The sequence below is a fragment of the Periplaneta americana genome, chromosome 15 (assembly GCF_040183065.1).
Source record: "Periplaneta americana isolate PAMFEO1 chromosome 15, P.americana_PAMFEO1_priV1, whole genome shotgun sequence".
NCBI classification, from domain to species: domain Eukaryota; kingdom Metazoa; phylum Arthropoda; class Insecta; order Blattodea; family Blattidae; genus Periplaneta; species Periplaneta americana.
The window spans coordinates 317,070-334,164 of NC_091131.1; the positions used below are offsets into that span (position 1 = coordinate 317,070).

The 17,095-nt window shown below is 36.1% G+C and overlaps 3 protein-coding genes across 10 annotated transcripts in view; 2 read left to right on the top strand and 1 right to left on the bottom strand.

Annotated features, from left to right (window-relative positions):
* Positions 1 to 1,315, top strand: part of Letm1 (Leucine zipper and EF-hand containing transmembrane protein 1) — a 106,848-nt gene extending 105,533 nt beyond the window's left edge. For both annotated transcript variants that reach the window (XM_069848823.1, XM_069848822.1), the window contains one exon: positions 729 to 1,315. In XM_069848823.1, the coding sequence (XP_069704924.1) occupies positions 729 to 1,085 (357 nt within the window). In that variant the 3' untranslated portion in view covers positions 1,086 to 1,315. The remainder of the gene's footprint in view (positions 1 to 728) is intronic.
* A 2,612-nt stretch (positions 1,316 to 3,927) lies between these two features.
* Positions 3,928 to 16,003, top strand: LOC138715778 (transmembrane protein 230). 5 transcript variants are annotated; one of them, XM_069848839.1, is made up of 5 exons: positions 3,928 to 4,137; positions 4,747 to 4,808; positions 4,982 to 5,082; positions 13,901 to 14,023; positions 15,313 to 16,003. In XM_069848839.1, exons 3-5 carry the CDS (start codon positions 5,002 to 5,004, stop codon positions 15,448 to 15,450), a joined length of 342 nt encoding a protein of 113 aa, XP_069704940.1. In that variant the 5' UTR covers positions 3,928 to 4,137; positions 4,747 to 4,808; positions 4,982 to 5,001; the 3' UTR covers positions 15,451 to 16,003. The 5 variants fall into 5 exon arrangements, with proteins under 5 accessions (XP_069704940.1, XP_069704936.1, XP_069704937.1 ...); XM_069848835.1 differs by having other exon boundaries at positions 3,929 to 4,137; positions 4,696 to 4,808; XM_069848836.1 differs by having other exon boundaries at positions 3,938 to 4,051; positions 4,696 to 4,808.
* LOC138715775 (tubulin alpha-1 chain-like) overlaps positions 15,614 to 17,095 on the bottom strand; it is a 35,278-nt gene continuing 33,796 nt past the window's right edge. For all 3 annotated transcript variants that reach the window (XM_069848826.1, XM_069848825.1, XM_069848828.1), the window contains exon 5: positions 15,614 to 16,286. In XM_069848826.1, coding sequence (XP_069704927.1) covers positions 16,020 to 16,286 — 267 coding nt within the window. In that variant the 3' untranslated portion in view covers positions 15,614 to 16,019. The remainder of the gene's footprint in view (positions 16,287 to 17,095) is intronic.

Here is a 17,095-nt window from a genome sequence, read left to right on the forward strand (position 1 = left end):
AAGACAATAGATACTGAACTTGAAGCTACCTCAACTGTTAGTTACAAGCGCTGATAAGTCTACATTTAACTCTTCAGAAACTCGTGAAAGTTATCAGTGCAATTAAATTTATAAGAGCCGTTAAGTAACTGAGAGTTAGCTGAGATGTACCAGAAACCTGGCATAGCCTATTCTTTCTAAGCGCAGACTGATAAAATACATTGTCAGAGGAACTTGTGTTCACAAGTCAGTTGGCTTTGAGGAGAACATTTACGCTGCCTTTAATTCCTGTATGAAGTTTCATAAAAATCTGTTAGATATAAGAGAAATCATTAATTTTCTCTAAATACACCCACGGGAAAAGGGTAGTTCCTCTTATAGAAACGTAATCAAGAGTTTGTACATGGAAAGTATATGCCACCAGTAACTTCTGTAAAGTTTCATAACGATCTGTTATATAGGAGAGAAGTTATTAATTTTGTTTAAATGTACCCTCTATCAAGGGGTACAGTTCTAATCAGAGTTTGTACACAAAAATATACACTACCTGTAACTTCTGTACAAAGTTTCATAAAAGTCTATTAGATAGAGGTTATTAATTTTGTCTAAATGTATCTATTAGATAAGAGAGAAGTTATTAATTTTGTCCGGCTAGATTTGCATTTTGACCCACTCCCCTGTTTCTTCAGAGAGCAATTATCACTTGCCTTTTTTGTGTGTTTTTTCTTTCTCATGATTTGTTTGCGCAGGTAATTGAGCTTGTTGGCAAGGAAAATGTGAAACTCAACAAAAAGCAAATTGATGAGATAGTAGACTTGATGAGTAAGGAAGAGGTGATAGAACTGGAGGAACAAATCGAGAGGGCATTGGAGAAAGGCAATCAAGAGGAAATTAAAGAATCTGTCACAGATCTGCATCCAGTAAGGGAAGAGAAAGACGCGACTTTGAGTGTGAGTGCTTTGCAAGATGACAAGAAGAAAGCTGATGTAAGCAGTGACATTTCAGCTCCATCATCTAATGTTGCAGCAATGTCAGCAGCTCCGCCTGCCCACCCTCCCAATGTCACTGATCCTGTAGACAAGAAGGACAACTCGAAAACACTATGATGGAGCTGGTCTCTATTGGTGTTGAATACCTATCAGTATACAAGTGAAGATCTCGGCAGAGCGTTGTATTCCGCTGTGTTGATTGCATTTCGTAAGCACAAGCAACAAAATGTTCATCTCATTGCAATACCATGTATATATTGAGTGATTATTCGTTTATGTATTCATGTTTATAAGGCCACTGAATAATTTACACAAATAAAAACTTCCATCTTGGAGTCTCACGCTCACTTGCACTTTGTAATGTTAATAGGGTTGTAAAATATTCCCAAGCTCTAGACCACACTTAAATCTTCAGGGATGGACAAGAAGAAGATGAAGTGCGCCACTCCTGTATTTTATACAGGATACCTGGAATTAAATTCTGGGGCATCCAAATTGGTCTGATGAATAGATTGTTTTCGTCAGGCTTTCCCCAAATACGTATTTCTAATACTTTTATTATAAAATCTCTCTAACACTAGTGCAAAGTGCATAAACTTACTTACGTACAAATGGCTTTTAGAGAACCCGGAGGTTCATTGCCCTCTCACATAAGCCCACCATTAATTCCTATCCTGTGCAAGATTAATCCAGTTTATACAATCATATCCCACCTCCCCTAAATCCATTTTAATATTATCCTCTCTTCTACATTTCGGCCTCTCAAAAGGTCTTTTTCCCCTCTGGCCTCTCAATTATATACAGTATGTCCGAAAAGTCTGTATACCCCTATACCTTACTAGTTTCTGATTAGTGTATCATATTATATTATTATATGGTAATTATTTATTATTAATATTCATAACATTAGTAATTGTTGTCGGTGCATTGTTGTTATTGTTATTGGGTTCACCTGACTCGATCGTCATTCTGTGAGTTGAAATGGCAGACACAAGTACGTTCCCTAAAGTGTTCTCGTATAATGCTAATTGTCTCTCCTGTGTGAGGATGTTCATGTATCCAGACAGTCGTGACTAACCTCTCTTCAACAGAAAACGAACTTATGTCTGCCATTTCAACTCACAGAATGCCGATCGAGTCAGGTGAACCCAATAACAATAACAACAATGCACCGACAACAATTACTAATGTTATGAATAATAATAATAATAATTAATTACAATATAATAATATAATATGATACGCTAATAAGAAAGTAGTAAGGTATAGGAGTATACAGACTTCCTGGACATACTATACTACATAAAATATGTAACATGAGAATTATGCCCATTCCTAAATTTTGCAATATCTTAATGATATGCAAGATGAAGGAAATTATGCTGGTGCATAAGCTAAAGGATTTCTAAAATGTCTGCAAAAATTTGAAACTCTGTTTGATATCAAGATGATAATTTTTGTATTCCAAAGAATATAAAAACTTAATGCAGTACTTCAAAAAGTTTCATTGAATTTCCGCCATGCTCATAATTCTGTACATGCTGTTTTGTCTTCAATAGGAGCCAGAAATACAGATACATTTTTTACCACTTTGGGAACATGCTAAAGAAAAGTGTGATGCATTGCAATTAAGTCTCCCCACTGTTTCACGCCCTAGAAAATTGCCATTAAAATTAGGAGATGGTGACAAGCATAATTCATCAGATATTCAAGAAAAGTTCGAATTTTATATTTTGAGGTAATGGATCAAACAGGAAGCAGCTTTAAAAGCAGATTTCTGCCCGAAACAATGTCACACCTTGTCAAAATAGAACAGTTTTCATTCGGTAAAGAAGATAGTAGTTACGTTACTTCTTTTGACGGCGACGATTTCGACTGTGTAAGATTGACTCTTCATAGAGATATTTTGTTGGATGTGGTACCTAGTAAAACAACATAATGTTACACTACAGTCTAAATTGTAAGAAAAATAGTTACAGTTATCCTTCTTCCGAGAGATCCAGGGAGGTGAGTTTATAAAATATACTATATATATATTTTATGAAAATAATATATTGCCATATAAACCTTATGTATTTCATATTTCAATAGTGTAAGGAAGGTGTTAATTTTTTCAAAAGAACACTATATCGAAAGTACAATACATTTTATCGTTTGCTAGGGAATGAGTCTGTGATGAGGCGATAGTAGCGATCCTGGTGGTTAGCAACTATGTTTGCGTATTTAGTAAGTATTGAGCTCGTGACTATATATTAGACTGTGGGTATACTGCCTCTATAGTATCTAACTCGTTGGTCATTTCCCATCTTTCAAAAGAACAAGTATAGCCACGTTGGAATCCATCACGGAAACAAGCCACCGTATGAACCAGGCTTCAGATTCAACGTATTCTCTGCTGGTTGGGTTGAAACGCCGCCCTTCGCTATCCAGTGTTGCCAACACATAAGTTGTATTCCCTTCTAACACCAGGAAATCCGTCAAAATAAAATAAAAAAAGAACTACTCAATATATCTATGTACAAATAACACAACTTACCAATCTTGATTAAAATAATAATTAGTCAATCGCTGACTTGATTACGAGGAAATCTGAAACAGGGGATTCTTTAACATGGAACGGCACAGGCAGGGCTGTTTAAATAAAAAGTTGTTGTTTTCTAATGCCAGGCATTTGACAATAAAGTCATTTGACCTCTTGCAGTCCAATATTTTTCAAAGATATTGTCATGGTTAGCCACTGACGCACAGATTTTGAGATTCAAATAAAAAGTAAAATTCCCCAAAAATTAAACAATTAAAATGACATCAGCTAAAGAAAGTAAAAAAAACCATGTAAATCGTAAATTTCGCCGTCAAAGCCATTCTTTTCCCGTCCGCTACGTTGAAATTCCTTCACTTTTGACGGAATTTTCGTCCAGTTGGCAATACTGTCGCAATCAGCTGTTAAGCGGGTCACATGGTCTGCCTATGGCCATAGATCCAGATTTAGATCACGATGGCAGTGCTGTAATCAGCTTAATGGCTGTAGCTGCTGTAACCCATGCATTCCCAATATCTCAATAGAAATATTATCTAAATTCAAAGTAGGTGTCATTACCAAAGCAGTGGTTAGTACATATGTAGATATATTAATTACAGTGGAGTGATCAAATACGTCGATTAATATAAGGCAAGTTGCAATTTTTTTGTTCATTTTATTTAACTGACAGAGATTTCAAATCAATAAAAGTTAAGTGCGATGCGGATTTGAAGTTTGTGTCCGCTTTTGGGTATTAATTGCATTAAGTTTATTAACGTTATCTAAGTTATATGTCGAATAGAATATGCCCCTCTATACTATAACATAGAAGAAATAAGACTTTGGGAGTAATGGATGGAGAAGTAAGGTAGCAGTGTTACGGCAGAACGACTTCAGAATACCGCCTAAGCAGGCTATATAAGCTTTATTCAATTATTTATTTTTGGTCCAGGGGAAATCTTCTTTATGTACTTATTTATCTACCCTTGTGCCATCAATAAAAAACATATGTTTTAATTATTTTTAATTTGCAGTCTTTGTACATAGGCTAAGTACTTATGCGGTATTGTGAAGTAAGCTATAGTGGTTACGGCTTTCAGCTGTTAACATTTGACGAAATAGTTCATGAAATAAAGATAATTTAATATTATAGTACCGTGTTGTTCACTATCATTTTGTTGTTCCATTACATTGTGTTTTCTTTTGCAGGTGTCACCAATTCAATACGCTCATTTTACATATGTACACCGTTCTTTTCAGTGCAACTTGACATTTAGAACTCATCCAATATGACCTTTTGAAAATGAGGCAGTGGATTTAAGGTATGGTCATAGTTTTAGACACAGTAACTGTTTTGAAGATACTGGTAGGCGTTATTTGGTAATGCAATGTGGAATTGTACGGGTATGTTTAATTGAAAAATTAATTTATAGTAACTGGGTATTTAATATATTGTTAAACGGTTTTTTTTACATTGTAAGATTTCTTTTTCTAGACCTTGTACTGAAATTGAAAATGTCAAGGAGAAGATCAGCAGCATATAGAAATATTAATTATGAGAAATTGGAAGATGATAATGCATTTGTTGACTCTCAGGTAAGTTTATTTTAAGGACTAGAAATGAATATGCTACAGAAAATTATTTCGCATCCCATTGAACATATTTTAATTGGTCGAGAAATAAAGATTTGACTATTTAAAGAAAATATTTCGTCCAACGTAAGAAAGGAGAGCCACGCTTTTTTAACAAAGTATTGTGGCGCCACTTTTAGAAAGGCAATGAACTTTTGGTAAAATAAATTATTTCCTGCATTAACTTACTCTTAATGTACGAAAAATGAAAGAAACAGAACAAAGTAACTCCCCTTTAGTTACGGGATTGGATGCAAGTTAATCTAGGGTACACCGTCACGGAGCTATGTCACAGACCTCGACCTGTCACTTAGCCTAGCTAAGCTCTCGTCAAACCTTTTGTAGCCTTGTCCACAACCTCGGTGTACTGTATCACTAACGGAGGTCTGGTGTTTACGAAGTTCAATTGAGATTGAATTCATTATGGTCCAGGGCGCAAAACCATGACGGAATAATACAATTAACAATCTCAAAACTCTACACTTACTTAGCAAACATTCGTCGAAATATTGTCATTACCAGACAGTGGATTTTCGGTCCCTATATAGCGACAAGACGTCATGTCCCTTGGCTTACGGAGGGAACGTAGCAATGAGTTCTATGTTCTCCTAACGTTCAGTATAGGGACCGAAAATCCGCTGTTTGGTCATTAGTATAGAATGAGCGAAATAAAGAAATGCTGGTAGTGCTTGCAGATGCTTCACAAACAGTGTTGCATATAGGCCTATGTTTCAAAGAAGTGATGAGATCCAGTACTACTCAACCAGGATAAAAGTTGTACATAGTGAACACTTAGTGGTAACTAAAAACGACGAATTTTTAGAAAATAAATTACCTACTCATCTGTCATTTAATCTACAGAACCTTTCTTTTGTTTTGTTCTGGGAACTCGTCTATGACGTCGTCGTAAAACTAAGATTGTTGTGACAGTTTCTTAATATATGATTTCTCAATTAACAAAACTGCAAACTGCGGCATCCACTCTTGGCCTGTACAGTCTCTCACCAAAGTTTTTATCCTCTTTAGAGCAGAGAAGCTTTGCTCCATAGGAAAAATGGTAGCAGGAATTGTTAACATAAAATTTGACTACTAGAGAGTAGGCTATCACTAGTTAGTTTTTTTCCATAAATTGCAACAACTCACGGACACTATTGTCACTATTCACACTAATGTGTGTTTTTTTTTTTTTTTTTTGAGCCGTACAGATAATTGGGAGTCACTGCATCAAAGAAACATCCATGATTAGCATTTAGTGAGGGAATGGAGCATTGCAATGCTTCTGCAAATCTGTGAGTTCCAGAAATTTTAAGTTCTCAACATTACTGAATTAAATTGGATAGCTACGTATGTAGTAGGCTAAACATTGGCCAGGCCATCTTCCTACATCATATCACATCATTTTATTTAATCCAGTAAAAACACAATTGTACAACTGTACACAGATATTGGACAAATCGAAGCCATATAAAAATTAATAAAACAACAAACGAATACCAATACTACAAAAGGAATCAATGCAATTAAACCAGACTATTAAACATAAATCATCTGATCCAATACAAAACTAATGAAAATTTACTTAAAATTTAAAATTAACTTAGTTACTGAAATTCAAAATTCAGTATTTCTGAAAATGATATGCTTTATTGTCTCACAACATCTTCGGTCCTGCTGGCCCTTCACATTCATGTTTAAGGGCCAGCATTACACAATTTTAAACCTTTTTTTTTATATATGTTACATGACCAAAAACTGCTCCTCTCTTCTCTTATCACATAATCTATGTTTTCTCATTTCTATTCATTCCTTCTTCTACTCGTCTACTATTACTACTCTATGGCATTACAATCCAACTTAGAGTCTAGCCTCTCTTATGATTCCCTTCCACTCTCTTCTATCCTTAGCTTTCAGTCTCCAGCTTCTGATATTCGTTCTCCGTAAGTCATCTTCTACATTGTTCACCCATCTAAGTCTTGATCTTCCTATCCTCCTTCTACCACCAGGTTTGTCATCAAACAATGTTTTAATAATTGGGGTCATTTCACAAAAAAGGGACAAATTTTGTAAAAAATTTAATTTGTTCAGTATTCATTTTCTGTGTGCCAGAAACCAGGAGCAGCATTAATCATAAATATAACCTTGGTATCTACATGATTAATACTATTTCGAAAGAAGAAAATGTTGATGTAATTTGTTTGAATTTTTCTCACTATAAATGAGAATTCCAGAATTCACCACTAGGTAGAGCTACTATTACTATTGGTGGATGGCCACATGTATTCCATGTATTTCACATGCAGGAACAATCAATTTCTGAAGCTGAATATCGTAGGTAAATATCAGTATAAACTACTTGTAACATTAGTTACAAAAGATTCTGAATAAATTTCCCTTAGCATTGTAATATGTGCATTTTTTAGATTCCATGAGGCACAAGAGGATTCTGTACTTCTAGCAATAGCTCTGTGTTCATAAATCACCATTAAGTAAAATAGTTTACCTTATAAATGGTAAGTAGCATTACACATTAGCTCTGAAACTAACGTTACTCTTTTCTGTCACCAACGTTACATGTGTTAGTCGATATCACAGGACCTGCCATGACGAAACTTCTAAATATATCACTGACTATTTTGATGTCTCCACTGATCATCCTGTTAAAGTAACGTAATGACGAAATGGAAACTTGGTGGATGAAATTTTCACGTCATTGATGACCGGTTAATTGTAGAATATTTAAACATACTCTTATAACATAGCAAAGCAAACTTCACAACTGAGGTTTCAAAAACAAGGAAGGACAATAATTTTGCTGACAGATTTTTCAGAAAAGTATGTCATTTCATACCAAAATGAAGTTATGGCAGTCACTGGTCTTATCCTAGTGATGCAACTATAACAATATATTTATACAGCTGTTGCTTATTTTCAAGAAGGAAATCTACAAGAAAAATCTTATCAGATGAAAAGTGACACAGCATTACAGAAGTAGTATTACTCGTGAAGGACCTGCAAGAGAAATTACACACTTAGAAATATGGACAGAAAAGCAACGTCACAGGCTGCAGAGAACATCGTGCTTCGAATCATATTATGGTAAGGGCCCCCATGATGGTGTTGGTGGCACATTGAAGAGGACTGTCTGGAAACGTGTTTTAAGGAAAAGCCAATCTCCAAACATCCACTGTACCTATTCTGATCGATTCTACTCTGAGACAACACTTCATATATATGGCAATCAAGAAACAATGTTTGCAGATCTTCAGGATGCGAAAGGAATATGTGGAGCACAGAATTTGTTGTCAATTGTATGAAAACACTGGTGAAAGCAGCATTCATGGCACAGGCAAATTGAAACATATTGCTGATATTGGAAAAGGTTAAGTTCAAAGTACAATTTATGATGGACATGAAAATATTAACCAACTGTTCCCAGCATTCAAGAAGTTGAGTCTCTGATCGCAGTTCCTCTTCTTTAGCAGTGATTACCCTACAGTTAAGGGGGATTTCAAACACTATATTGGGAACATTTTAATTCAAGTATCAGTAATGTAAGGTTACCAGACGTCTCCGTTTCCCGGGGACAATCCCCAAATTTTGCTTTTTGTCCTCGAACAAAATTTGTCCCCGGAGTGTTCCCGAATTTAGTAATTTGTCCCCAGAAATCTCCGAATTTTTAATGTTAATTATTATAATTATTAAATTTTATTGGAGTGAACAGGGAGATGAGCTACTGTCCTGTGCGCTGGGAATTCAAGGTCAAAAAGTCTTATTAAAACACAATTAACACTTAACCTGTTTTTACATCTTCATGCACATTTTAGAATAAGATCCATGTTAGTATAAACTGACTCAATTGGGGTTAACAAATTAATAAACTGGTTTGCAACAAAGGCATTTACTAAATTACATACCAGTACTCAAAATATTAGGGATTTTCCACAGCATAGTCATTTCTTCAGTATTTCATACTTTCGTGTTATGCTCTTTCCTTGTGGCATCTGTTGCAGCATTGCGGCCTTTTAGAACCAACATTTAACATACTTGTCAGGGTTGAAGGTGATCAGAGGAGGACCAACATTTCTAATAAGAAGCAGGGATGATCTCAGTGGGAAACAATGAAGTTGAGTTGGGAAAAGCCTCACAATATATTGATGGCGCAAAATTCGAACATTTCTGTTCCAGTGCAAATGTGACATATCAATTCTTGCAATTTTTCAGACGTGTGCATTTAAAGCTTGAAAGACCATATAAAAGCATGGGAACCATATTTCATAACAGCAGGTTAGAGAGAAAAAAAACAAAAAAATATGCATATCATCTTTTGCCATAGTAAAGAAACTGTCAGGGTGCATAACATACGCAACATCTCATTTTCGCTAAAAATTGGCGTCACCTTTTGTCGTGGAACCACAGATTTCTCGATTTCATGATGAAAAATATAATGAAAAGGTGCCAGAACGGCATTCTGGTATGTCAAAACTTTAGGGACATATCCCTATCATATAGAGGATGACAAAATATTCTATGAACATTTGCCCGGAAACTATTTATTTCCTTGTTATAGCCCTTTTTCTACAACTCTGCTTACATTGTATGATGTGGTACAGTACATTATGAAATAAAATTAGCATACCATATGGAAATCTGTCTTACAGGAAGTGCTCAGAAAGGCTCCTGTTAGCATGGATACATGCATCAACGTGCCGTCGCATTGAATCCCGGATGCGCTAATGTATCCTTGGAGAATGTTGTATTGTCTTGTCTTCCAAAATACGGAGTCAAAGACTCTCTTCATCTTGCACCGGGGTTCCATACATTCGCTCTTTTAAATGATCCCCATGAATAAAAGTCTAGTGGGTTTAGGTCAGGAGAGCGCAGAGGCCAAGGCATTGGTCCAGTCTTACTGTCCATCTGTCACCATTTAGAAATCGACGAACATTGACACTGGAATGAGCAGAAGCTCCATCGTGTTTCGTCATATTGCTAACGGCACATGGTATAACAGAACAAGCAAGGTGTACCGTAAGAACACTTTGTATCTTTCTCTGTTGAAGAACATGAGGTCTCACCAAAATGTCACCAACAATGCCTAGTCCAAGCATTGACATTTCCACGTGGTATGCTATTTTTTCTTACATAATGAATCGCATCATACAATGTAAGCTGAATTGTAGGAAAGTGGCTGTAAAAAGGAAATAAAGCATTTTTGACTAATATGTAATATTTTTTTAATGACAACTGAGTCATCAACCATTGCATTTATTTTCATACTTTTTGTCACTGAATATTGTAGTTCATTACTGAAAAAAAAACTTGTTCCTAACACTGCTTATTAGACATGTAATAGGCAAGAAACATTTCCAAAATTTTGTAAAATACTGAAATTTAGCAATTTATTTACCATGTACGAACATGAAATGTAGTCTTTATTTCCAGTGCAATGAAATCTACAGATATACATGTATTACAGGGGAAAAAATTGTTCTAATACAGCTAACCAAACATGGAGATAAAATACTCAGAAACTGGCAAAAATTAAAGAAAAAGTAAAATTGGCATTTTCAGCTGTTAAAAAATCAATGTCTGCTACCTTCCACTTATGACAGTCTGTGTACAAAGTTTCGTCTTCTCTCTCAAGTGATATATGTACCTACTTGTTACAATTTTTTTTTTACTGACTGTTTTTTAATGTACTGTAAGTAACGAAATTCAGATCTTCAAATTCTGAATGTTTTAAAACTCTGGAAATCACATTATTCATGATGAGCAAAACACATACAATATATTACAATTATAATTGATAAAAATGTCCCTAAGTTACGTTTCCTGGTGACATTTACTATAGATGTTGGCTCGCAAACAACATTAGAATATCTTCCATTTGATTACCACCATTTGGCTCTGTAACTGTACAGAGGATATATTTATGTTGAATCCAGTATGTATCTACACCGATGGGCCAGAAGAAAGAAGCGGCTGAAGCTTTCGGATGGAGAAATATAATTCTACAAGTATAATTCTGTGTTGTGCGACTTTTTAAGCACCATACCAAAACGCCATTTGCTGTTCATACACATATGCTATATTATGTTTTCTCCTTTATAACCTCAAATGTGACATGAGAACAAGCTGAATGTATATCATTGAAAATGTAAACATCCTTGAATTTTGGGGATGTTGATACCACTCGGACTATGATTTTATATTTGTCTGTGATATCCCCTTGTCCCAGGAATTGCGGTAATGTATTATTGTGACTGACATTATCTTCAGATGGAACATAAAAAAAACTGAAAGCCTGTGATGTGTTCATATGCAAATTTAAACATTTTTAACTGGCCGTTGTAAACTGCAAATCGTTTGACTGTTCCATCATATGCACCCCTACCATGAACTTGGTGCAAAGAAATGCCATTTAGCCTCTATACTAAGCAAGTCTCATTTCATGGATCAGCATACTAGTGAAATTCTCATTGTTTCTGTACTAGCAATACTATCAGAAAAATAAAGTATGTTTTGTAGATCAGGATGCTTTCCTCTAAGACACTCAGTTAGGCCTGCAACTTGTTGAAGTAATGGACAGTTACAGTGCTGTGTTCCGTGTTACTGATGATACACATAGATGCAGGATGACTGTACTCAATGTATTCACACCTTAGCTTCGCCAACGGTCATTTTCATGGAGTGGTAATACAATTGAAAGATTATTGTCTGCCCAACATGTAATAATAATGCACACTGGGCTGATCGAGGTTTTGTGCCAAATGCCAATATAAAGGTTCAAATCGACCTAAAAAGCAGGAGACTACATGCCACCGGCATAGCTTAGTTGGGTGAGGTGCAGAGTTGCACACGGGCTCGGGTTCGATTCCCGCTTGGGCTGATTACTTTGTTGGGTTTTTTCAGAGGTTTTCTCCAACCGTAAGGCGAATGTCATAATCTATGGCGAATCCTCGGCCTCATCTCACTACCACGAATCTCAGCAACACTAAGTAACATAGTAGTTGATACAGCGTCGTTAAATAACCAGCCAAAAAAAAAAAAAGCGACATGAGTTACAGGAAATATGAAAGTGGCGAAAGGAACGTTGGATCCCCAACCTCCCTCAAAATTCAGTTTTTGTCGTTTATACTGCCCCCAATCACAGTGTTTAGGTAAACAAACTCAAGAAGAGATGTGATGATATCATGGTTGCAAACCCATCTTTCGACAGAAGAATTTTACTTGAAGAAATAAATTTCCCTTTGTTGCAGAATTCTGACATTTATCAATTAATTGTTTCACTGAAACCAAAAAATCTTGCTTATAAAATCTATCAACCTTCTTGAATGTCCCATAGTTCTGTTCTGTGACTCAGTCTTATTGAAATGATTTCGGCAACTGTAGAAAATTGAATCGCAGGAATGTCACTTTTAAAATGGAAGATACCACTCAGTTAACAGTTCAGAAAGTGAGAGAAGTTGAATTAATTATGATGGAGAACAACATTTTGTTAGACGTTGGCCAAGAAATTGTGATGAGAATGACTGCGAAGATGAAATATACATGGATGTTGTCGGAGTGTCCCTTTAGATTAAGTTTCGTGCTAGTTAATCCATACAGCATTATGCATGGCCCACAAGATAAGATTTTATTTTATTCCTCTCTGATCCTGACAGCCATGGCTTAGTTACCAGTCTCCCCTCCAACAGCCACCACTCCCCTGTTTCGCGCAGGTGGACTGTCACGATGCAATAAAATATCAGTACGTCATGAGATGACAGTAAATAATAATAATAATAAACGTATGCACAAAAACTCAACAAGTACTGGAATTAGCTTCAGAAATCAAGCAGATATGAAAGGTCGCCTGAGGCACACAGATCCAATAGTACTCTCAACCAAATACATAGTCCAGCAGCTACATATTTTACCACTACTTAAAGTCGGTAATTTTAAACACGTGTGTCTCATTGTCTGACGTTTGCTAAATGCTGAATAATTTGTGATACTTGATGTAAATCCGTATCATTAACCATGTACCATTTTTTTCTTGTAGAAAAATGAGAAAAATTAATAATAATAATAATAATATAAAACATTACACAACAATAAACTTACCGTTGTTTGTCTTGCTATTTTTAATCTCTGAAGCAAATCACATCTTCAGTTCCAGAACATGCCCATACTCAGTTTGTGGTATCTGCCATAGTGTGGACTAATATTACTGACCCTGATATATGAAAATGATTTCAGGCATATAAAACATAATGGATTACCATTTTTCTTTATAAAAAAATACTGTACTTTTCCTCTGATATTGACAATTTCTTTCATACACTTACGTCTGTTTTGTAAGCAGTGCGGAATTATTGGATTTGGCCCTTCTGCTATAACTAACTGGCTGCGCACTCCGAGTACAAGTGAGGAGTCATGTATGAGCAAGTACAGTGATGGCCCAACACTGAGGGAGATGATTGCGAATAAGTGCAAAAAAGTTCAGCTTAGGAACTGGCTTCTATTTGCAGTATTTTTAAGGATGCTCTTCGACAGTGGATTTTGTACAATACACTAGACACTCCAGTTAACCAGTTTACAACCGATAAGCTGGGAAACTTAAAAACAGAGTGAGGAAATATCGCATGAGGTTAAGAAATAAGAAGAATAGAGAATAGATAAAACTGAAGAAGATTCGTTTGTTTCAAGGAGTGGGAAAATGTAGACCCAGAAGTAACAATGCCAGTCATGCATGGCTGATAGCTAGGATAGTACTTGCTTATGACTTGGAGCTTGTTTTCAGTTTGAGGTGCCAAGACAGACCATTCCCTGGAAGGCTGTAGCATTGGCCACCTGCCTCTGCTTTGGGGGCACTATCCTGTTGGTGACAGGAAGCCTTCTTGTGAGCGGCCATATTGACACCAAGGTATGAGTTCTTTCCCTACTACAAACCAAGAACTTATTGTTCTATGTGTGATTAAATTTTCCTATAGCTTTACAGTTGTTTGTGTATGTGTTGAAATGTAAGAGACATATTGCTGTCAGGCAAGGCTTTGTTACCACATAATCCATGAGATTCGGAGTTTGTACGCTGTTTTCATGTTTGAGGGCTTTCTTGGATCCAGGCCAGATGAAAGGACATAAAATATCAGCACGTCCACACTGCTATACAAATGTCAGCACCAATTTGGAAAGTTCTGGATGCAACCTCGATGATCATTCATGGAATTGATAAAAATGAAATTCGGATTCAATAGAATTTCAGCTATATGTCATGTTATCAATTTTGTGACCATGCCATTAGAAACAAACAATTGTTCATAGCTGCTTATTCCAATTGTAAGCATTGGACATTCAATAGAAAAAATTAATAGTTGTTTCTTTTTTCAGCTGGTTATATCTTAGACATTTTTTACTGAACTTATTTTTAAAGAGATTATTTATAAATGAGGCTCATAATTCAATGGAAATTAAGCCGTAATGCAGTGGCTCTCAACCTGGGACCCATCTCGAAGAATATTAAACTTCGTGGAAGCCATAAGTTAAATTATTCTAATGAACTTGAGCTGAAATTTTAAATTGCTCGTTCTGTACTGTGATGGCTGGACCTGTTGGGCTCAGCGGCATCAAGTCAAAGACGAAAATTCCTTTTCATGAATAACTTCAATGCCCCATCCAGAAGTTCAGGATATGCACTCTTAATGATATCCAAAAAGTCATTAAATCTTAATTTAAAAATTTAGTTTTATTGCCAGAATCATAGCTGATATTAGTTTTACTAGCAATGTTGAACTTCCAAAATATAGAATCCAATTAAATTCACTGTAGCTTCCTGGAAAGTAGCTTTCAGTGTGATTATTGAGGGCATAGAGATGTGATAATACAGAATCACAAAAATCAGAAGATCATTGTTATTCTAAGATAAAAAGGCAGAAAAATGACTACTTTTGACATACTCTTACCACAAGTTGATTTTTTCTGGGATGAGTGCACATTTCAGCACTTTGTAACACAATGGCCTCTGTTGTTGAAAAATAATTTCATATGGAAGATTGTCTACTTTTCTGATTCCAAGATTTCCCTGATGGTTTCACAAAGTACATTATTAATTTATAATTGCCTGATTAACAATCTTTATGAATGTGCAATTTTTCTTTGATATCAATAATAAATTGTAAACTCAGATAAGTTACACGAGTGTGAACTGTATTGCAGTATGCGGATCGCACCTGGCCGCTCATAATTCTTGGGGTCATCATGTTCCTGCCTGGTGCGTACCACGTGAGAATAGCATACTGTGCATACCGCCAGTACCCAGGCTACTCATTCGACGACATTCCAGAGTTTGACTGAGTGTGAGGCCTACACATTTCCATTTGTCTAAGTGCATATGAACTCTCGAAGAATTTGTTCCGTATTTCAACAGAAATGAAGAAATAATGACTATATTGAGGTTAGTATAGAAAACATATGGTTTTGTCTAAGTAACTGGAATGTCTGGTTTTTTAAAAGAATGCCTCGCATATTATCAGTATAGCATTCTCAAATTCTAGAGCAAAACAGTTTCTTCATCTAAATGTTGACGTGACGTACACCTGGATGAGGTGAAGTGTAAAACTAGAGTGCTGTGCAATAAGACTTTCTCATTATTTTCAAAACGAAAAGAATGTTTGGCCATTATTGACTAGATTTGGAAGTCTCGTGGTTTGAGCACATGGTTGATTCTTAAGTTCGTACAAATAAATTGAGCTGTTATAATTACTTCTGGATTGTTTATTGTGTTGAGAAAAAAATCGTTGGGATTGATATGGAGTGAATTTTCTTGTTATGTTATTTTAAAAGTAAGAATAGTAATGTTTAATAGTAAGACTGTTCTGCACTTGCAATAAATATCTGTTGAGAGAAACACAGTTTATATTTTGCTATGTGCTGTCAGACTCCACCTCCTTGTAGTCGAGCTCTAGTGCTGCCAGGTCTTCCCTGGCTTCTTGGAACTCCCCCTCCTCCAAACCCTCGCCCACAAAGTGGTGCACGAATGCACGCTTCCTCCACATGAGATCGAACTTGTGATCAATGCGCTGCCAAGCTGTGTTGATGGCTGTTGAGTTGGACAGCATGCACACAGCCCGCTGCACTCGTGCTAGGTCACCTCCTGGCACACACGTGGGTGGCTGGTAGTTGATTCCAATCTGTAACAAACAAAGTGACTTGTAATTTTAGCACTAGTTCTTTGTTGGATTCTCCACTGTGTCAGAGACGCATATCACGTCCATCTTCAGGAAGAGCCAACAGATTGTTTCCCTGATGACAACGTTGGATATGTCTTCTTCTGACACAGTGCAAATATCCAAAAACTACATTTCGTTCATGTTTTGAATAGTGTAAACTGTGAACTCCAAGTTGAAAGGCGATTCTTCTTCTTCTTCTTCTTAGTTTGCTGCATTTGAATTAAAGAAATGTGGGTTAGTGGATAGAGCGTCAGCACATAGAGCTGAAAACCCGGGTTCGAATTCCGGTGCCGGAGAGAATTTTTCTCCACTCCACCAATCCTTCATCATATGATAACACAGAATTCGTGTGTACTTCGGTACATCGCAATAATTAAAATGAAGTTACATGTTCACAGTGATGCAAGTGTTGATACCTAATTCCGAAATTATTGTATTCTGCATATGCATGTAGAAATGCATAAATTAAAAAAACTGTTCAATCAAACTTCACTCACTCATGTTCCAGTAGAGGGTGACTTCATTTAAAATGTCAGAATTTTTAGCAAGTACAAATGAAATGTTATGCAAGTGAAATGACAAAAATTGTATTTCACTGACTCCACAACAAGGCGATTCTTCTTGTTCGCTGTATTTGAATTAAAGAAATGGCAGAATGCTTGGCGATCATGGCAAAGAACTCGTGATCCTTGCTTGAGCTCATATGAACCAATGATGTATGCAAATTGACAAACATAACCTCGTGTGAAGAATAAGGAACGGAAGTGAAA